Source organism: Megascapheus bottae, chromosome 1 (assembly GCF_031878675.1).
Source record: "Megascapheus bottae isolate mThoBot1 chromosome 1, mThoBot2.hap1, whole genome shotgun sequence".
Taxonomy (NCBI): domain Eukaryota; kingdom Metazoa; phylum Chordata; class Mammalia; order Rodentia; family Geomyidae; genus Megascapheus; species Megascapheus bottae.
Genome location: NC_143509.1, coordinates 62912853 through 62935569, shown reverse-complemented (window position 1 = coordinate 62935569; position 22717 = coordinate 62912853). Strand labels below are relative to the sequence as shown.

The 22717-nt window shown below is 37.4% G+C and overlaps 1 protein-coding gene across 1 annotated transcript in view; it reads left to right on the top strand.

Moving 5' to 3' along the window:
- Positions 1–21108, top strand: part of Gap43 (growth associated protein 43) — a 90189-nt gene extending 69081 nt beyond the window's left edge. Inside the window, exon 3 of the mRNA XM_090346024.1 lies at positions 20403–21108. Coding sequence (XP_090202150.1) covers positions 20403–20491 — 89 coding nt within the window. The 3' untranslated portion in view covers positions 20492–21108. The remainder of the gene's footprint in view (positions 1–20402) is intronic.
- Positions 21109–22717: the final 1609 nt, after the last annotated feature.

The window sequence follows — 22717 nt, the reverse complement described above, 5'->3', positions numbered from 1 at the left end:
GGGAGAAAGTAAGAGGAAAAGTAGAATATATTTGTGGCAAACCTTACATTATCCAATATGATTGGGGAAAAGTGAACATCCTGGCTAATCTGATGTTTGATTAATAATTGCCATCAATGTCACAAATGGATTTCCAATTAGGAAAGGTATGGGATATAATAAAATGTATACAACATTAGCAATAGAGTAATTGTAGTCATAAAACTCTTCAGGACTATTATAGAAATGTCAATTTTTATTGTAATGCAAAAGTGATAAAGACTCTGTTTAACAGAATGCCAGATGAACAGCTTTTGTACCATGGAAATATCTGCCCTAACATTTTGAATATTATACATTTCAAAGTACTTTATATAGACTACCATTGAAGTTTAATATGATCAGAAAAGAAATCTTTGGGAGGCTCTTTCAGAAATAGAGAATATTGCAGCTGTGGGAACCTCAAATTCATTAAACATTCTGAATCACTAGACTGCTTTTTGAAACCTGAAATTTATAGTATGTGGAAAAATAAAATATGACACTCCCCAGAGGTGATTCATTCTAAATCTGTCATCAAGAGAGATCCATTGGTGACGGCAGAATTTACATCATAGTTGCTGAAACAAAGTTCTCTGATTTGAGTCAGCAGAACTTATTGACAAAGGACCCTATCCTTCTGAGGCTTAAAATAAGAGAATAAGGAACTGTTTGCATTATACTAATGACATCTGTCACTTAAGCATTTTTGTATGCCTGTTACCTGGCAAAGCAACCCTGTGAAATGATAGGGTATTCCCAACTATACAGAGAGGCTACTTAAGGTCCCAAAGTGGCAGTGGTGTGTTCCACATTCTACCACAGACCTCTGTCACCCTCTCGAGTCCGTTTCTCACCCAGGATTGTTTGTGTTTGGTAATATTTGTAATTCTCTCTTGAACCAACAACATTCCATCCACAAGTGAAATGACTTTAGCCAATTACAAATGCCTCCACATTGTCAAGATCCAAAGGCTACTTGGAAAAAATCATATTAAGTGAAGTAAACCAGACCCAAAGAAACATAGGCTCAGTGGTTTCCCTCATTTGTAATAATTAGTACACATCTAGAACTCTCCTAGCAGAGGATTACAATAGCTCAAACCCTAGATATATAAGGCCATGTAGGATGAGGCCAAATTAATGGACCTCCAGGACATGGAAACAAGAGCTTAATTATGTGACTGATATTCTTTATGTATTATGTTTTTCTCTCTTCTCTTGTGTTGCCCTTTGGTTAAACTCATATTGTTACAGTATCCCACTTTGTTACCTGGTATATTATATTACCTGGTATATTATCTAGATGTTTACTTGTTTATTTGAAATAGGAGGGGGGAAAATTAGGGGAGTGGTGGGGGGAGGGAAATGGGGACAAAAATGTAATAAGGGGTATCAATGTGTGAGAAGTAATGCACCTTCTATGTGGTAAATATAACTGTAACCCCTCTATACATTGAAATAAAAATTATTTAAAAAACAAGAAAAAAGATCCAATGACTAAATTCTAAGGCTTTATCTCCTCTGGCATTAGACAGTGGATTGATTTGTATTCTTAGAGACAATTTTGTTACTTGTCTTTCAGAACATTACCTATTCTTGCCTTGTCCTCTTCCAACCCATTGGATAATCTTATTTTTTTCTTTTCATTCCTTCTATATTCCTAACTTGTGTAAATGTAGGATCGCCATAGTGCTTGGTTCTTGAATCTCTTTTCTGCTTCTGTTTATGTCTTTGGTGATCACTATAGCTCAAGAATTTAAATGTGATAAATCCCACTCTTCTGTTTATATCCCAGACTACGCCTCTGACTCGAGATAACTAATTTACATCTGTACATGATTTCTAATAGATATCTCAAAATTACACTTCAACCAAGCCTCCTACCCCCACCCCTTCTCCCTGAACATACTTATCTTTGACTTTTCCTCATCTCAGGAAAACATTCTCTTGATGATGACACTATATATCAATCCCTGATTTAATTTTTCTTCGACAATGTTAAATATATGAACAACCTTCCTCACTCTTTCTTAAAAATATATCTAGATTCTTTCTTTAGTGAGAGAAAATTCAATAAAAAACAAAGCTCTTACCATGGTCTCAGAGCACTCCATTTGCAGTCCATTTTAGCAATTCTGGTTTCTTGGCTTCTGGCTTTCCCATTAGGATAGTATGCATATCTATGGTGTTAGCACTCGCGATTCCATCTGCCTTTAAAACTCTCCTTTACACACTCATATATGTATTGGCTTCTTTAGCTCTCTGCTGAAAAGTCTGCTTCCAAAGAAACTTCCTCCCTGATGCCATCACCCTGCCCTCACCCCAGAAACCCCTCTTCCCCCTTCCATCTTCATTTTTCATAGCTCTTTCCATCATCATACATACCATACATTAATTATATAAGCTCTACAAAGACAGAATCCTTTTTGCTGTCGTTTTTTTACATTTGTACATCCAGTAAACAAGAGCAGGTAGTAAGTATTGACAGATAGTGTTTCCTTCAATAAGCACAGAAAGTTACCTGAATATAAGTAGGGCAAATAGCTCAATTTCAAACCAATTCAGATGGGTGAACACATAGGCAACAAAGATGACCCCAGATCCCACTCAGTGTGCTTCTTATCCTAACAGAAGTAACTTCATCTCTTCTTGTGAGGGCTTGCTCCTCCACTTGGAGGCACTTTGGCATCTCACTTCCCATGCAATGTCATCCTCCTAGCGATAGGGAAATGTTATCAGTGACTGTAGCTGAACTGCATCTGTGGCTCCAGGTCTCTGGATCCTGTCTATTTTAGCCAATCTCAAACCACTTAGTTTTTCCTTAGTGGAAAATAGAGGGCTAAACTCACCTTTATTCAGTCGTGAATTTTCTTTCTCTCTTGTTAAATCATGAAATCCAAGTCATGGATCATGGAAGCTTTCACACTTAATGAAGAATCTCTATCTCTTAATGTTTTCTATTACCAGGTACCAGTAGCCCATGCCTGTAATACAGGCTGTTCAGGAGACGAGATCTGAAGACTGTGATTCAAAGCCACTATGGGCAAGAAAGTCTATGAAAATCTTATTTCCAATTATCCATAAAAGCCAGAAGTGGAGCTGTGGTTTAACTGGCAGAGCCTTAGCCCTGAGCAAAAATAGCTCAGGGAGAACACATAGCTTCAAAGTTCAAACTGCAGGACTGGCATATTCATACACCAAAAGAAAATTTCTATGTACATAAATTATACCTATCAGTCCATCTTTAGTATGTTGATTTTTGCGTGTTGCTTTTAGCTCAGCTTGATTAGACTATTTTTTCAGAAGTGAACATTTCTTCAAAGGAACTACTGGGATAAATCTACAGAATATATAATATACTAGGCTGAAATCAACATATAAGCACATATATATGTATATATGCAAAATAAAAGCAAGTATCTTTTTCTCTATCTGTTTAGCTAGATACATACATATATGTATAAATATATACATATATGCCAGCTATCTATCTATCTATCCATCTATCTGTCTATCTCCAGACAACTCTGTCAATCATAATGAGAGATCAAGGCTTAAATCTCATGTCATTTATTAGATTTGCCCATTTGGAAAACAGTTTGTGACCCAGGCAACTCCAATAATGCTTATGGGACTTCTCTTAGATTTTCATATGTCATTGCATGAATCAAGGCAAAATACTACTAGAAAAACCACAAATCTAGTCCATACAACTACAGAGGAATGCTGATGACAAAGCTGTGTTCTTTATTGTCAATGAGCCTGGAGGTTCCTAATGGGTGTCCAATGGGGTACATATGTATGTGATGGTATTTAGAAGAAGACTGGGAGATGTGGATCAGGGATAGGAATTGATATACAGTTGGGTAATGAGAGGGTCAAAGTGTGAGGATGTCAATGAGCCCTGAAGAATTCAAATCTGAAAGGAAACTGGTCAGAAGGGACCAAAAGAAAAGCAAGCAACTATAAAGCTCTAAAATCTATGGATTGTAATCTTCAGATGATAGATAGGAACCTGACTGTATATAATGTAAAAACAGAATATGCCTGTGTACTTAATGATCTGTCCCTAAACCTGTAACCTCTCATTTCTTATGAATCCTGGCAACATTGGCAACATCCTCCTTTATTTGAGCAGCTGTTAGGCCCTAACATGTGACATAGAAAATTGGGAGGGACAAGAAGGGAGAATGAAGCTGTGATTAATCTTCATCACTGAGTGCTTAGTAAAGTGATGTCCATTCTTGGGGATTAGAATTTCCTACTTCTGAGATTTGGGCAGGAAATTCTTGATCATGTCTGTTTACCATGGAAAGCTTAGGCTTGCTAAGAATGTACTTTGTCGCTGGCATTAGGTTGATGGTAATAGAATCATTCCAGCTCAGCTATTCATCTTTAGCAACCTGTATCTTGACACCTGCTGGGTACAGTAAATTTATACAGTGTCATCCTGTGTGTGATGTGCACAAGAGGATCAGTTCCAGGGTTAATGTCACTCTTTCTGTTTTCTCTTATTGTCTCCCACATTAGCATCCCCTATGTCATCATTCCCAGCTTCCCTTTCGCTTCCCCCAGCACCATGCTCCCACCAGATCTCCTGAGAGTCATTGCCACTCAGCCCAGCAGCCAAAGTTAGTGAGTTTCCATGGTAACGAGGCAGCTGGTGTCTAGACACTGAGAGATGCCTTACAATTGAACTGCAAATCTAGTTTCCAACACACACCCCTTTCTTCCCTCCTCCTCCTCTTTCCTCCCATTTCCTTTTTATTTACAGCCAGCATTAATGCCAACACAGGATGGAGTTTCCTTTTGACAGGCCATTAAAGGAAGGAGGGGAAGAAAGAGGGTGAGAAGCCCAAACTTACTGTCTTGTCATATCCATGTGGAGAGAAGACAAACGAAGTGACAGACTCTGATCTGGCTTGTTCTTTCTTCCTTGGGAAGGATTTTATTTAATTAAAATATTTTAAATTAGAAAGCACTGCTGCTAGTCCACTGGGAGTCATAAACATCTTTAAAAGCCAGCCAACGCATTTTCAGAATAAAGCTCTTTCAGCTGATAGCTATGGATTGGCATAGTTTTTTTCACTCTCGAGGTAATCAATGCGATTTCTCTCTATATAATGCTCGAGAAAATTACATGTCTTTAGTAGTACTAAAGCTATGAAGCTATGAAGTGAAATATAGGCCAATATGAGAAAGGGCCTTAAGTGATACCTCTCTCTTATCTCCCCCCAAGAAAGAGAAAAATAGCTCTAACAGTCACAACCAACCTGGCCTGTTGTTCACATGTTTGCTTTAAGATTTCCCATGAGCATCAATACCAGCCAATACTAGCCAAGAGTACTTTGTGTGACACATCATGACAAAACAAGACCCAGACTACACGGGAACCTTGTCCAAATCTTAAGACGGTGAAATGTTCCAAGAGTATGGCTGATACAAATCATGACCTTACTTCATTCATCTTTTTTCCTAGATGGCACCTATGGATATACCTACTGAGAAAATTACACAGGCTATTCCAATAAAGAACAATATTCTGCTTTCACCAAACAAGATATCTAAATAAATCTTTTTCTAATTCCTTCTAAGAAGTTACATGGTTCTTCCATCTGTCTCTTGTCCGTGGTCACAACATGTAACCATGCACAAGTCCATATATCACTCTGGTTTTTTTTGACAAAATCTTTTTCATTGTCTTCCACAACAAAAGGTTTTCTTTGTTATCTTTATCCCCAAAGTTATCACCATGAATTTTAAGATTTTATAAGAACTTAATTTAGAAAGCAAAGTTCACAATCGGGCATGGTGGCTCACACCTATAAGCCTAGCTACTCAGGAGGCTGAGATCTCAGGATCAAGTTCAAAGCCAGCCTTGGCACTAAAGTCTATGAGACTCTTATCTCCAATTTACCATTAGAAAATGGGAAGTGGGCCTGTGGCTCCAGGGGTAGGAAGAGCCCAGGGATAATGCGCCCAAGTCCAGAATCCAAGCTCCACAACCAAAAAAAAAGAAAAGAAAGAAAGAAAAAAAAAGCAAGGTTCAGATGTTTTCTCCTATGACTATTATATTTTTACTTTCCATTGTGGTATTTAGACATCAGGATACTGGATAAAGTTGGGCCTCCTTATGACTCTTCTGAGCCCTGAGTCAGCAGTAAGAAAAACAAACAACAACAACAAAAGCACCAGAAAGTCAGCAGACCTCAAATATGGCCAAGAAAAAGTATAAGAGAAGTATGGCGATCTTAAAAAAAAAATGTGTTCGCTTTTATTGATGTTACAAGGCAAATACTGTCCCTTCTTTTAGAGTCAGTGGTGCCACTTTGGCATTTTTAAGCTTTAGATGGTTTTTTTTATACTATTGATTTCCAAGACAAAGATGAAGCTCTGAAGAAATCCAATCTGGGAGCTCCTGCTAAGAAGACATACCAAGAAATGACTGTACTGGCTGAGATATTAGTGTCTTCTCCATCTGAAATGCTAGCAAGGTATATTCTTGTGTGTCTCTCTAAGTCACAATGATAATACTATGCTCTGTCTCTTTAGGTTGCATTCTAAACCTGCCTTTAGAATCCGTATCATTCTTATTAAGTTGGGATCATTGAGTAGACTATATAGGCTTGAAACTAAGCAGAGAAATATTTGGCAGTGAAATTTGATGAATATGATGCAGGGAATTGTTAACATTTTTCTGGTAGAGAACGCGATATGCTTCCAGAGGACTATAAGGTTTAAGAATATGGTTAAGATAAAAATAAATCTAGTGATTATCTGAGAAGGGCTCATGATGGAAGTATTTAGAAACAGTGGCTGATAACTTAGAATTGAATCTCTGTGGTCATATGGGGGACAGAATCATGTGGCCCCCACTTACAATTCCTGTATATATTCTAATTACTTTGAAAGAAATAGGGATTTGATAAAAGGGAGATATTAGGAGGTAGTTTCTAGATTTAGGTGTGTCTTAGAAAAAAATGTTTTCATTGAAGAAAACTCTTGGTTAGTGAAAAAGAAGACAAGATAGTTTTCAACTGGTGTTGCATATACTGAATCTGTAGTTCTACTGCAGTTGAGATACATACTTGCCAGGAATCTTTATTCTTTCCCTGATTATTGTCCCAATGCTCCCAATCAGATTCTTAACATTCTTTGCTACTAAGTATAAGTAAAGAAGCTTAGAGGTCATGCCTAAAAAGAGAAAAGTCAGTACAAATACTAGTGTTACTTTTCCAATATAGTTCTGGTTGCATTTCAGTGAGTGTTATTGATTCTTCAAGCAACTGTTTATTTTTTTATTTTGATTTTTTTACCCAAAGTCAGCACCAGAATCTAACATACCCATTGGAAGCCAAGAAACACAATGCATGCAAAAATGGATGGTCCCAGTTAGAGATGGAGATTGCATCTATTTACCACATGCAAGTCTATAATACAGAGGTGCCTTTATAGTACTTCTTTGTTACAATAACACTTTTAACTTCAAAATCGAGTTAAATCTTCATTGTTGGCTATAAAGAAACATTTTGGAAGCACTGGGACATGGAAAAAGGGCTTGGAATGATAAGTGCTTTTACTCTCTTTACTTCAAGACAGAGATGTGGAGATCATTTCTGATCAATTCCTAATTATGACAGCATTGTAGTAAGTTTAGTTACTACCATGAGTTGGATTATTTGGTAACTAACAGAATCTACTAGAATAAATCTTAACTTCTTAACCCATGTTATTCAGTTCAGAGGTCCCTGTCTTTCTTTTCTGTATACAATGTCTATTTCCCATAGTCTGAGCATACCACATTGAGATTACATAAAACAATAATCCTCACTAACTGCACTAACTTTGTAAAGCCTAAAGAGTAAAATTATTTTCTTTAGCCGTTAAAGCAAAATGACACTGTATTTAACATGGAAAATCTGAGTGAAGGAAAGGAAAAGGGGAAAGGCCAATGGAATAGAGATATATAGCACATGTAGGATGGCTGAGAGTGTGTGTCTGGTAGTGTGTAAGTTGTAATCAATTTTACAATCTGCTTATCCCCATAGAGTGAAAGGTGCCAGGCTTTTATGGAAACAGTCTTGAATTCCAATTTGCTATGTGATTTGAGACAAGTTCTATTTTGTGACTAATGACCAACACACATGAGCAAGTAGATACCAAACACATGATGTCTGCATGATGAATAATTACAGAAAATTCTTTTGGGGGTGAGGTAAAGAGAACTTCAAGTTACTGGTATTCCTTACTTGAGAATGCACCTAGGCAGAGCAGTGCTGTGTGGAAGTAGCAAGAATAACTCCAGCCTAGCCATCATCCCTGGAGCAGTCAACATATGTTCTGTTCCTGGATGACTGCTAGTCATTCTGGAAATGAAGGGGGAGCAGGAAAGAAGCTGGAAAAAAAATCACTATATATGATATTTTAAGCTTAAAAGACATATTAATCATGAGAAGTCTTATTTTTTTCAAGTGTAGAATTCTGGAATTATGGTCAAATAAAATAACTTTTCTTCCAATTGGATGTGATATCCGAAACCTAGAGAATGGGGATTCTTTGCATACCAACTATTGAGTACAAGACTCACTACACAGCTGGGAGTAGCCACTGGCTTGGCTCTTAATCCCTTAATATGGTAAGCATAAGTTTTTAAGTGCCTGCCTTCCTTCCTTCCTTCCTTCCTTCCTTCCTTCCTTCCTTCCTTCCTTCCTTCCTTCCTTCCTTCTGTCCTCCCTCCTGCCCTCCCTTCCTTCCTCCCTCCCTCCTCTCTTTCTCCTTCTTCCCCCCACCCCTTCTGTCTTTAAGTGGAGGCAAGAGAGGAATTGTCTGCCCCTTTTACATTACTATTCCAAAAGCCCGAATTCACAGATCACAATAAGCCTGGCCTTTCTTCTTTGCTACCCTTCAAGTTGGTCAGTGGTTCACCTTGCCCTTTGAAATCATTGCTGGACTTTGGCCCCTGACTTCAAAGTCTTTTTCAAAGAACTATTTCTTTTTCCCTTTCCTTTTCTTACTTTTTTTGGACTCGACAAGCTAAATCTTCTTTGTTATGGACATTTACTTGAAATAAATTTCTTTCTTCTGTCTGCTAAGATTAGATGAGCATAAACTAATGGGAAAAGGAAGCTGAAAAGTCATGTATTAGGTATCCTAGAAGCAGGAAATGGTACTGTGTTAGATTCAGGGGGTTCTTTAGCTTTCATTTTTCTTCATTAGCCATACTACTCTGAAAGAATTGTAAATGCAGGAAGGCTCATATTGTGTAAGTCCTTTGTATAATAACGAGCACACCATAAACACTAAACCAAAGCCAATCCCTCCCGCGAGCTAATAATGGAAACCAAAACCTGAGCATTTACTTAAATATGCCACTTATTGTTATTTCTTATAGTTCTTTTTGATTTTCTGAGAAAGGGCCTTATTATGTATTCCAGACACTTCTGCTGCCAATCAATCATCCTGCCTCAGCCTCCTAAGTGCCGGGATTACAGGTGTGGGCTACCATGCCTTTCTAGACTTTAACCTACACATTCAGTTCTTATAACAATCCCATGAAGTGGGAATTAATCATTACTACCTATTAAAGATAAGAGAAAGGATGAGAGGGTTAGAAATAAGTAATGGATGCCTTGCTTCCAACACTACCAGAGAGAATTCAAATGCCAAGAGTCTACCTCTTGATCACTCCTCGGCACTACTACTCCAAACCCAACTATGAATAAGTATATTATATACTTTTACCTTGTTTTAATGTATAAATAGTTTAATAAGAATTATCAGTTATAAAACATTAAGAAGGAAAGATACAAAATGAAAAATAACAATGAAATGAGCATGCCTCCCATGCCCATAAACCAGAGAAAAAATTGGAGTTCACTTTTCTCATTAATATATTAAAATTCAGAACATTTGCTATTTTCTTTCATCAGAGTAGCATGACAAGTCTACATTTTTTAATGCATTAAGGTTTAATTCATATATTAAAGGCATTCTTAGGATTTTCTGATTTTTACTATTTTTATGGACATAAATATTTCATCTTTGTGGTGCACATATTCATGTGTATTTTCATGTATGTTTTAGATGCTTAGAATTCATCAGTGAGCATAATTTAACAATCTCTGTCACCGAGAAATTTAAATTCTAGTAAATGTATCCTTTACTTTTGAGTTTGTGGCCAACTGAAGAAGACTGGAAAGAATACTACAAATAAGCACAAAATACACGAGAATTTCCATAGGAAGAGAGTGTAATGACCATTTATTCCTGGAGTAGGCTTGGGGTTGGAAACATCATTTGGCCTAGGCCCCCATTTCTCTCAACACTACCCCTCCCCTCAACTGTCTTAATTTAATAAGATACACATTGAGTTTCATGGCTGCATCCCTTCCCCCAACCCTTTCAAGAATTGATTTTATAAATCTCTTTGGATTTTGATAAAACACTAATAAAATGTGAAATATAGTTACTGGTGGGTTTTTTTAACTCATTAAAAATCTTGATGTATATTTTTATATTGAACAAAAATAGAAAATGTATAAGTATAATTAGGAGTGCCTGTTTCGAAGTTAATTCTTGAAGGTGTATGTAAGATTAAGTTTTAGGTGCATGTAAGCCATATTACATGGGAAGTAGAGAACAGATTGTTCAAAGTCTGCTTAGGGAAAAAGTTAGTGTAAAGCTCTTTCAAAAAAATAAGACATGACAGTATCTGCCTATAATTCCAACCAAATGGATCTTAAGTAAATAACAACTAAGCATAAAAAGGCAGTTCAGGCATCTGGCCTCCTTCTACTTTCCCTATAAAAAATCTTTGTAATTTTTTCACCCCTTTAGGCAAAAGTCTACACTGGCAAGTTGCTCAGTGATCCCACTTTCAATCTTTTCCATGGCCATAACAATCCTATGCCTATTTTTTTTTACCTGTTCTATGAGATCAATGAATTTGTTAAGCTAAAGACACAGATAAGATTTTCCTGTTAGCTGAGGTTGATTATCATCTGGAATCCAGTGAAGCAAATGGGATGGATGCAGGTTTGAACTTTTCAGTGTTTGTTGTAGATGTAGTTTCTGAATGTGCATCATATTGAAGTATGTAGACTTGACCCTGACCTTCCAGAATTAAATGTTGGCAAATGGATTGTGTTCTGAAACAGACATAGTTGGCTTGGTTTTATAAGTTCATGATTTCACCATAAGGTCTATTGCGAAGAGTGCATGGTAGTAAATCAAACTACAAACTTCTTTTTCATGTTTCAAGGTGAAGAGCAGACATTAACTCACCTTTTCAATGCTAATGTGATACACACACCACACACACGAGACAGGGTTGCCCACATGTGACTGTTCTTTATCCAGATTCCATGATTCTGGGAGAGAGAACAAGGTGGAGGTTCTCCCTTCCCTGGGATGGCACTTCTACTTCCAGGTACTTGGACATTGGTAGAGAACTGCTCTCTTCCCTGGCTCACAATGCCAGAGGATGTGGAGGTGGAGAAGATTTGAGGAGCACAAGGGAAAGGGAGTCAGGAGAATGGCACCGCTCTTGCCACTAGCAACCAGAAAAAAGACACCACAGAGGCACCTTCAACATTTTATTCTGGAGTTCTGGAGAATAATGTCTCCCTCCCTCACAAACACCATTCAACAAAATGTTTTTGAAGGCTTGGAGTTTGGCCTAGTGGTAGAGTGCTTGCCCACCAGGCAGGAAGACCCAATCTTGATTCCTGGGTACCACACACATAGGAAAAAGCTGGAAGTAGTGCTATGGCTCAAGTGGTAGAGCTCAAGTCTTGAGAAAGCCCAACGACAGTATTTACGCCCTGAGTTCAAGACCCAGGACTAGCAAAAATAAATGTTGCTGAAGAAAAAGGGGTTACTGGGTAACCTCCAACATTGTAATTCTCTTTAACAACGAACTGAAGGCCCAAACCTAATTCTCAGTATTTATTGTTTTGGGCAAGTAGATGTGAACACATATAGCTCAGCAAATGATTTATGTATTAATTTTAAGTAGAGGTTTCTGAACTCTTGCAGTCTATGGCTAAGCAACTTATTTTATGGTACCCTTATGCGAAAGGAAATACTTAATAGTTTCGTTTCTTGTAGTTGGGAATAAAGAATGTATACATAATGCCCAACAGATACTATTCTTTCTTTTAAACATAAAAATTCTACATATATACTTATATATACATATTATATAGTCATATTTTATTACTTTGTAAGAATAACATTTATGCATGTAGATATATGTGTATGTGCATGCCTGTATGCATACATGCATATTAAATTATGTGTATATTTACATACATACACATACACAGCAAAAAGGGAAACACAAATCTCAAGGCTGTGTTGTTCTTTATCATCATTCAGTGCTACCATGTGGCATTCCATCCTTGAGAGATATTTCTCAAAATTGTCATATCATTGTGATATGGGAATTGTTTCTCCTTATGTTGACTCCAAATTCTTCCTTTCCTGTCATGAACTAACAGAAGCAATGAATGCTTCCTTAGAACTTGATTCAACTGCCAGCTCTAAGTGTAATTCATCTGGGAGGAAAAATGAGGGAAGAAGCCTACTTGTTTGTTACGCTTGAATGTGATCATGGTAAGAAGTTAACAGGCTAAGGATGTAGCTGAGTGGCATACTGCTGACCTAACATGTATGTGAGGCCTGGGTTCCACAATACATGCCTACCTACACAAAAAGAAATTGATCAATGACAGCTATGTGAAATTACATGACTCTAAGAGAAGAAGATAGGACTCTCATTTCTGATCATTTCACATACTATATATATATATATATATATATATATAATCTTACTTTTTGTAGCTTTTGTTTTATTTGCCTTTTGTGTGTGTGTTGTGTATTTTCTTTTATTATTATTACTATTATTATATTTTATTATCATTAAGTAGTCATATAATTACAACACATCTTGATTGATGTTACCTCTTTCGTCACATTCTCCCTCGTCCCTCCCAGCCCAACCTCTCCTCCCTCAATGTTCTATTTTTAATTTAAAAAAATCTTTAGGTCTCTTCCCCTTTTGAACAAAAATAATGACTTTCTTCTCTAAACCAGAAATCTTGTATTCTATTTTAGCATGTGTAAAAGTATCTCTCTTTAATTTACGGTCACTCATATCTTATTTTCTGAGTAATTTAATTAATAAATCACTCATCCCTTTATTTTTAAAGTCAAAGATTTTTACGGAAACATTCTGGGAGAGACTCTTTTAATCATGTGTCTGGGAAAGAAATGCTTGTTTGTTTCCATTTAGGAAATTGCTTTTCCCTTCCTGGAATGATAATGTTCAAACTGATGGCTGAAATTAAGTTGAATGAATTTCCCAAATCTGCTGGTTGAACGGAAGTTCAACATACTACATTATGCATTTACTTTTATAAAGAATTTTCAACTTCCAAATTATTTGCAATAGGATGGGGTAGTCATCATTATCAATATTCTTTCCAGATTGAAAAACTGAAGCCAAGAAAGGAAAACTAATCTGACTTCATAAGGTGAATTGAAGGCAATCAGTGCTATCATATAGATTATCTTGGTGTTAAATTCTTTCTGAGAGAAATAAGAATAGTGTTTGCTATGTTTGAGGTGCCTCTGGGCTTCACTGCATGGCCGTTGGGCTTTTTTTCTTGATTACATTCCCATTTGATAGTGAAAAATGTGAAGGGCATGGTTATAAAGCATTACTATCTCTTTCCAATATTCAGAAAGCGAAAAGTGGGAAAATAGATATTACTTGGACCTTTATCCTGACACACACATACACATATTCATATATGTTCATTGTCTTAAATATAATTTAAATATGAAAACATGATGGCATGAGTAAACTATGGAGCCCAATGACCATCAAAAGCCATGATCTAGGTTACAGATTGACAGCTGGCACACAGCTCAAGAGAAAGACCATGTAACAAAAGGGCCATACTCACATTAGCTAGCTACCTATTATTATCACTAATTATCATTACTATTATTGTTGCTTTTTCTCTGAGGTCTTGAGGTGGTGACATTTAATATTCAAGAAAGATGACAATAAAAAGGGAAAAAAAGCACAGCACACATGCCAGCCTAGCTGGGCCTGGTAGAGTAATTGTGGGGATGGCCTCAGGATGATAGCAGCTTCTATTTAATCAATGTTGACAAGGCTGGAGAGAGCTGGGCAGGTCCCAAGAGGTAATGTTTTACTCGGAAATCCACTCAACCTAATTTCAGTAATGTAGGGCTGTGGAGGGGCCTGGCCAGGAGCCAGGAATCAGGGCCATTAGAACTGCATGTGGGTGAAGGCAGCTGGGACCACCACTAACAACGCACCCCGCCTGCCTGGTTGAGTGCCCAAGCAGTGGCTGTCGCATATGTTCCTGCTGTTGGCTCACCAGCAGAATGCATGCACTTGCTAAGTCTCACCCTTTTGAGGAAATGAACGAAATGCACTCAAAGGGAAGACCCATTGCCGGAATCTAGTTCAGAAATGTTCAGAGAGCTGGGTTGGCATACACTTTTCTCAAAAAATAGTTATTAAAAAGGTGAAGTGCAATAGTTACCACTTCATACATCAGGTAATGAGGACATTTATTTTTGGACCATGTCACCCTTTCCTTTGTTTTTCTCCCAGGTTTTCCCCTCCCATCATCCGCCACAAATTTATAATTCATTTTTCAATGTCATGTCCAGTGCATACCACTGCTGTGTTTGTTCACCCTTTGGGCATACAGTTATTAAAGACCACTATAAAGTTGTCTCTGAACCCCACTTGTCTTTTAAAACTACTATCACAAGGTTTCAAATGAGTACACAAATACCTTACATTCTCATGACATCTTAGCCACTGTATCAAAATACTATAAACTAGGAGATATTAGCAGAAATTTATTTCTCATAGTTCTGATATTTGGTAAGCCCAAAGTCAAAGCAGCAGGTTCATGAAGCACAATAGAAATAATGAGCTAGATCAATCTGGTCTCTTGTCTATGGACATTCATGCCAGTCATGGCTGTTCCATCTGCACACTCCACATAATTCCTAAAAACCTCTACTATCATCATTTCAGGAATTAAAATTTTAGCATGACATTTTTCATGGGAAGGTGTCATAAAACAGGTCATAGCATTGATATAGTTATCAAAATAACAGTGGTTATATTGGCTTGTCTATGTTTAGCATGAGTAAAAGTACTATTCAGAGAAGAGCTAAGAAAGGAAAATAATATTCTTCTCTTTAGTTTTCTGGTTTTCTGCTGTTACATCTGCAACTCTGACCTAGGCTTCTTTGTCATCTCTGGGCCTGGTTACTTTGCTTCCTTGTCCCATGTCACTTGGCATATCACATCAGTCTCATATCAGTTTTCCTCCTCCTCCTCCTCTTCCTCCTCCTCTTCTTCCCCTTCCCCTTCTTCTTCTTCCCCTTCCCCTTCCCCTTCCTCCTCCTCCTCCTCCTCCTCCTCCTCCTCCTCCTCCTCCTCCTCCTCCTCCTCCTCCTCCTCCTCCTCCTCCTCCTCCTCCTCTTCTTCTTCTTCTTCTTCTTCTTCTTCTTCTTCTTCTTCTTCTTCTTCTTCTTCTTCTTCTTCTTCTCCTTCTCCTCCTCCTCCTCCTCCTCCTCCTCCTCCTCCTCCTCCTCCTCCTCCTCCTCCTCCTCCTCCTCCTCCTCCTCCTTCTCCTCCTTCTCCTTCTCCTTCTTTTTCTTCCTTCTTCCTTCTCCTTCTCCTTCTTTTTCTTCCTTCTTCCTTTTGGCTTCTGTAGCTTCTGAAGCAGTTACTGTCACAGAGGGAGGTTGGTCCTCTAGATGAGAAGGGTGGTTATCAACCCTGATTGGATGGTGGTAATTGGAGGGACTAGCTGCCCTCAGCCATTCATCTGTCTCTGATACTCTCCATGAAGATGAAAGTTTTTTGTACAAACAGGGAAGATTACATATCATGCAAACTTGTCTTTAACATTTACAAATCATGTAATTCATGCCAGAATGTGCCAAGATCAGATTTGCTCTTTTTAAAGACTAATCAGGGTCCCTCCCACCATGTTGAGCTCAGACATTAGAGATCCCAGGTCTATATAGACCTGTTGACTCCTTCCCTTGTTTGTTACCTGGGGTCCATCCATCCTTCTCATGCTGGGCAGGGAGAGCAAGCTAGAGTAAAAGCTGCACAGATGGGTGGTTTAACACTAAAATGGAATTTGCTGCCATCAAGTATCAATGTGTATGAGTTTAGGGAGATTATTTAATCTTCTCTAAGATTTTAAAAAGTCTTCTCAGGTGGTCTCACTTTCCAATTGTGAAAGATTGGAACTTCACATTGTTTCTATTGCTTTCCATAGAGATTCTTGGTGGCCTATAAAAATTACACTGAACCTATGGAGTAAAAACATTTGTTTTTGCTAACTAGTCAGTCCTTCATCTAAAAGATATTTGCTCAAGGTTAAATAATCATATGAAAAATTACTCGTCTCATGCAAGACAAAATGTATGGATAATTATTTGCATATGTTTAGCTGAATTAAGATTCAGCTAAATTATTGACAGTTCCTTTTGTAATTATGTAAATGAACTATTTCTGACTTTAATTTTGGGGGTTTTACATTTTAGAATCACTTTGAACTGTTTTGATTGTCCCCTTTAAATTCCCTTCCTTTTAATTCTGCAATTATAAAAATTTTTCCCATACCCAACATCCATCCTTTTTCTGCTTATTTCATAATTTCCCTCAAATCATACATTTTATTCCCTCATTTTTATTTTAGTAAAAATGATTTCTCCTCCTCCAAATGATCCTTCCATATGCTTATGCATACTTGAAAACAATAGCATTTAGCATTTTTTGTTTGAAAAAAATGCATTAAAATTTTGTTTCCTAGAGTTCCCAAGAATCTTTAACTACCTTAGGCAAAACTTGTGGTATCCAAAAGTTTGGGTCTGGCCAGAAAATTCAGGTTGCCAAGGATGGACCTTACTGACATGGATCTAGAAGCTTTCTTGTGGCAGAAAAGTAAATAGCTCATTAGCACACGAAAAATTATATAATCCCTGAGAAATACTGTTGGTAGGAACGCAGTACCTAATGGTCCGGAACTGAGAATTCTTTTCATCCAAGAACTTGAATTGGTGTATTGTTCTTCAAGAGTTAATTGGCAGTTAGTGGGTAGTTGATTTCAACTGCTGGCTTGAAAATCAACACCTTTTTATTTTTTTAAAGCACTTTTATTGTAAAGGTGATGTAGAGAGGCGTTACAGTTACGTGAGTTAGGTAACACATACATTTCTTTTTGAACAATGTCACCTCTTCTCTCATTTTCTCCCAGTTTTTCCCTCTCAACCTTCTACCCCAAGTTCATTTGCAGCATAGTGTCTAGTAAGTATCACTGCTGCATTTGTTCACCTTTGGTCCCACCATTTTTGTGTTCCCTCTTACCTACCCCAAAACACAAGACAAAAAAGTACAGAATCAAAAACAGTAAAAGAAAAAAGTACATAGAAAAAAGAAAAACAAAAACCCCAAACAAAAGCAAAATAGCTAAAAACCTCTTGTTCGCATTTCTTAGACTTCAGTTCAATAAAAATCATAATTTTTTGCCAGTCCCGGGGCCTGAATTCAGGGCCTGAGCACTGTCCTTGGGCTTTCTCAAGGCTACATTGAGCCACACCACCAATTACAGCTTTTTCTATGTATGTGGTACTGAGGAATGGAACCCTGGACTTGTCGAATGCTAGGCAAGCACTCTACCACTAGGCCAAACTCCTGGCCGATAAACATCATATGCACACAGTTATTGAGCCTTTGTGATCCTTTTCTGAGAATATCTTCTTTCGATATCACTGTGTGAATAGTTCAAGTCCTCTTTAATTTATCTTGTCCAAGTATAATTTTTTGTCTTTTATCATTGATTATGTTTGCTCATAGACTTATAGACTCATTCTAATTACTACAAATGGACGAAACTATGCAGCCTATGTTTCTTTGGGTTTGGCTTACTTTGTTTAATACACCTTTTTCCAAGAATATCATTCTTTCTGATGGAAGTATAGAATTCCTTTGTATATATATACCACAATTTCTTTTGTCTCCTGAAGAGTATCTGGGTTAATTTCATGTTAGCTATGGTAAAAAATGCTGCAATGAACACGGTTGTGCTGGTAGCTGTAGTATATCCTTGTTTGTGGTCATTTGGGAAAACACCCAAGAGATCTATGTTTTAGTCTTTTGAGGAACCTCTATACCACTTTCTAGAGTAGTTGAACAAGTTTACATTTTACCAACAGTGAAGTAATGTTCTCTTTTGTTCACAACCCTGCCAACGGCTGCTATTGTTAGTTTCCACAATAATGACAAATCTAAGTTGGGTAAGGTGGGGTAAGTATTGTTTTGATTTACATTTCATTTATGGCCAGTGACATGTGGCTATTGGCCATTCTTCTTTCTTTTGAGAAGTCTCTCTTGAAGTCTTTATCTCATTTATTTATTAATTGGGTTGTTGTTTCTTTGAGGGTTTGATTTGGGGGCTTAATTTTTTGAGCTCCAATTATATTTTAAATGTGATGCTCTTGTCTGATGCATAGCTAGTAAACATATTCTCCCCTTTTGTGGGATTTCTGTTTATCTTGCTAGTTATGTCCTTTGGCATAAAGAAACTCTTCAGTTTGATGTAGTCTCATTTATCCAGATTTTCTTTGATTTATTGTGGTTCTGGACATTTAGGAAGTTTCAACCCATGCCTAGGAGCCTTAGGGTCTCTCCTATCCCTTCCTGTAATATTTTCATGATATCTGGCCTCATATTGCAGACTTTGAGCCATTTGGAATGAAAAACCAACACCCCTTAAAAGTCTTTCTACATAATAGAAGACTATTAATAGAACAACTCTGTTGAGGAGACAGATTATAGTAAGTTGAGAAATTATAACAGTTCAAAATGAGTCACTGAACTCCATGCTGATGGCTTATACCTGTAAGACTAGCTACTCAAGAGGCAGGGATTTGAGGATCATGATTCAAAGCCAGCCCAGATGGAGAAGTCCATGTGACTCTTATCTCGAGTCAGCCAAACACCAAAGGTGAAAGTGTGTAGGTTGAGTGGTAGAGTGCAATTGCTGAGCAAAAAAAACTCACCACCACCACCAACAACAACAATATGAAGCAAGTGAGTGCACGAAGTCCTGAGTTCAAGCCCTGGTACTGGCACACACACATAAAAATGAATCACTGTAAAGTAAAATTACCCATACAGACACTGTATTTACAAGAGCAGCCTACTTTGAGCCCAGAAATCAAACATTTACTATATTCTGCTACTGGAGATATTTCAAAGAATATTAGATAGATGCTTTAAAAGAATTAATGTACCTTCTATCTGGCAAATATAATGTAACCCTTCTATTAATTATAATAAAAATATATGAAAAAAAGAAATGCAAATCAAAACAAAAAAAAGAAATTTCCCCAAAATGCATTTGAGAGTGGTGGTCTTATTTGAATATAAATATTCAGCTTTCTCTGATCATAAGTATATTGAAGTGATTGAAAACCACATACCTTTTATATGAACTCTTCTAATGGCCTCCTAAATGGGCTGTTTCTCTAATCTCAATGTTGTCTCCCAACACCAAACCCATTTTATTCAGTATTGCTAGTTTAATCTCCTTAACACATAGTTATATTTCTTTGCACCAGTGATTTCACAGCCTCTCCATTATCTTTAAATTAAATTAAATGTATTAGCCTAATAAAATCCCACTAACTCCAGTTTATCTTTCTAAGGAAAGCTAGCAGCTAGTAGACATCAAGAGAAGAAAAGACAATAGCAACAGCTTTATTATAAAGGACATAGGTATCTTCAACATGAGGAAGTATGCAGACAACATTAACAGCAGAAATGCTATCATTATTCTTAGAAAGATCGGCATATAAAATTGTTTCTATTACCTATCAAACTCATTTGCAATAGGAAAAGAAGATTAATGCTGATTCTTTATATGCTACATACATTATTCCACATACTAATAGCTTGACTGTGAACGGAACTGTGAATTGTGAACTCAGGCATTGCTGTTCAGTGACCAACTTTTTCCAAACCTCACAACTTTGTTCCTGATGTCTTTGATTTGTGCCATGAAACAGCTTTTCCTCGTAAAGAGGTCAGCTCTTCCAGACTTGAAAATTGTATTAATGGAATACTTTTTTTCTTACATCTGTGAAATTGCACTGATTTATTGTGTTAATAAAAACATCAACTGAATTACTGCAATACTCTTTTTATCTGAAAGCTGTGAAAAGAACAAACACATGATATTTTCATGTAAATGAGACTAATTACTAACTCTCCCTCTCTCTCCCTTTTCTTGTTTTCTTCTCAGAAGCTGTAGATGAAACCAAACCTAAGGAAAGTGCCCGGCAGGATGAGGGTAAAGAAGATGAACGTGAGGCTGACCAAGAACATGCCTGAACTTTAAGAAATGGCTTTCCACGGCCCCAACCTCCCCTCTCCTGAAACCTGTCTCTCCTACCCTCTCTAAAATCCACTCTAAAGTTCCCCTTCCTGTCCTGCTCACGTCTGTGAGTCTGTCTTCTTCCCCTACTAGCCCTCTTTTCTCTCTGTGTGGCAAACATTTAAAAAAAAAAAAGCAGGAAAGATCCCAAGTCAAACAGTGTGGCTTAAACATTTTGTTTCTTGGTGTTGTTATGGCGAGTTTTTTTGGTAATGATGATCCAGTCATTTGGGAGATTCTTGCACTGTATCCCGGTTTTTTGATCTGGTGCGTGTGGCCCTGTGGGAGTTCACTTTCCTATCTCTCTCTCTCTCTGTTCCAAGTGTGTGTGCAATGTTCCGTTCATCTGAGGAGTCCAAAATATTGAATGAATTCAAAAAACATTTTTGTTTCCTCCTTTTCAATGTGATGGAATGAACAAAAAGGAAAAGAAAAAAAGTCAAAAATCCAGTTTGTTTTAAAAATAAATAAATAAATAAATAAATAAATAAAGCAAATGTGCCAATTAGCGTATCTTGCGGCTCTAAGGCTCCTTTTTCAATCTGAATATTAATAAATCATGAGAGTAATCAAACTTTAATGGCTCTGTGTTTCTTTTTCTACCCTCCTGTTAGTTGAGCTAATATAGTAAATCTTCTGTTTCATCTTTGATCTGGCTCTTCAGACTGACACCAACAGCCCTGATAAGCAAAATATAGACTCTAGCCAGTACAAAAATCTCCAGTCTTGAGAAGACAGCTGGCACTGGAATGATTTGCTGCTATAACAAAGAACCATGCAATGGCTGGTTTAAACAATAGATACTTATGATCTTATAATAGTGAGAGCTAGAAATCTGTTTGTTCCTTCTGAAGAATTGAAGGAAATGATCAAAACTAATGGTTTGCAGACCTTTCTGTGGCTTACAGCGGTTGAATTCTCCTTTTGCCTATTCATGTTTCCCTCATTGTGTTCAAATTCTCCTTTGTCTAAGGATAGTAGTACCAGATTAAGCCCTCTTTCTAAGAATGTCACTTTAAACTGAGTGTCAAGATCCTCAAAATCCTATATTCAAAATAAGGTTGGAACTTGGGGCATGCTAGGCAGGTATTCTATTACTAGCGCCATTCCTCAAGCTCTTTTGCATTACATTTTGGGGGACGGAGTAGAGGGAGAGGATCAGTTGTCAACATCTGGGTGCTGTCCCTGAGCTGTTTTGCTCAGGCTAGCACTCTACCACATTGAGCCACAGTGCCACTTTGGGTTTTCTGGTGGATATTTGGAGATAAGAGTCTCATGGACTTTCCTGCCTAGGCTGGCTTCAAACTTCAATCTTCAGATATCAGCTTTCTGGGTATAGATAGATTTACAGGCATGAGCCACCAGCATCTTGCTGCCTTTAGAAATTTTTTGAATAGAGTTTTCCATTTATGTCCAGGCAAACCTTGTTCATGTGTAGCTAGGATAACAAGTGTGAACCACTGTACCCAGGTTTTTATCAGTTTCGGTGGATTCTCACAATTTTTTGCCAAGACTGATTGTGAACTATAATCTTCCTGATGTCCTGCAGAGTAACTAGGGTTACAGGCATAAGCCACTGGCATCCTTCTAGGATACTAGAGGTTGTTACTTGAACACAATACCTTAAAACAATTATATTCAAAGTTCATTCTAAGACTTGCTTTTACTAAAACAGCATCCAATATTTCCAGATTTTATTGAATTAACTATGATAGAACTATCCTTAAGATAAAGACTCCCAGATTTGCCAGGACAGGTGTCTCATACCTGTAATCCTAGCTATTCAGGAGACTGAGATTTAGGATCACCATTCAAAGCCAGTCTGGGCACTAAAGTCCTTGAGACTTGTATCTCCAATTAACCACTAGAAAACCAAAAATGTTGCTGTGGTCTCAAGGGTTGGGGTGGTATCCTTGAGCTGAAGAGCTCAGGAACAATGTCCAGACCCAGAGTCCAAGCCCCATGACCAGGAAAAAAAAAGATTCTCAGGATTTTGTTCAGATGATCACTTATTTCATGAACTTCTATTGGGACTGTAATCCTTATATAGTCAGTTGTAAACTTTTGGCTAGTTAGCATCATTGAACCTACAGATGGTGATAATCTCTGAAGCAAAGATACCATCAATACATATGTTATCAGTAATCTTCAAATTTCCTTCCAGCTTCAGTTTTTCCAAATTA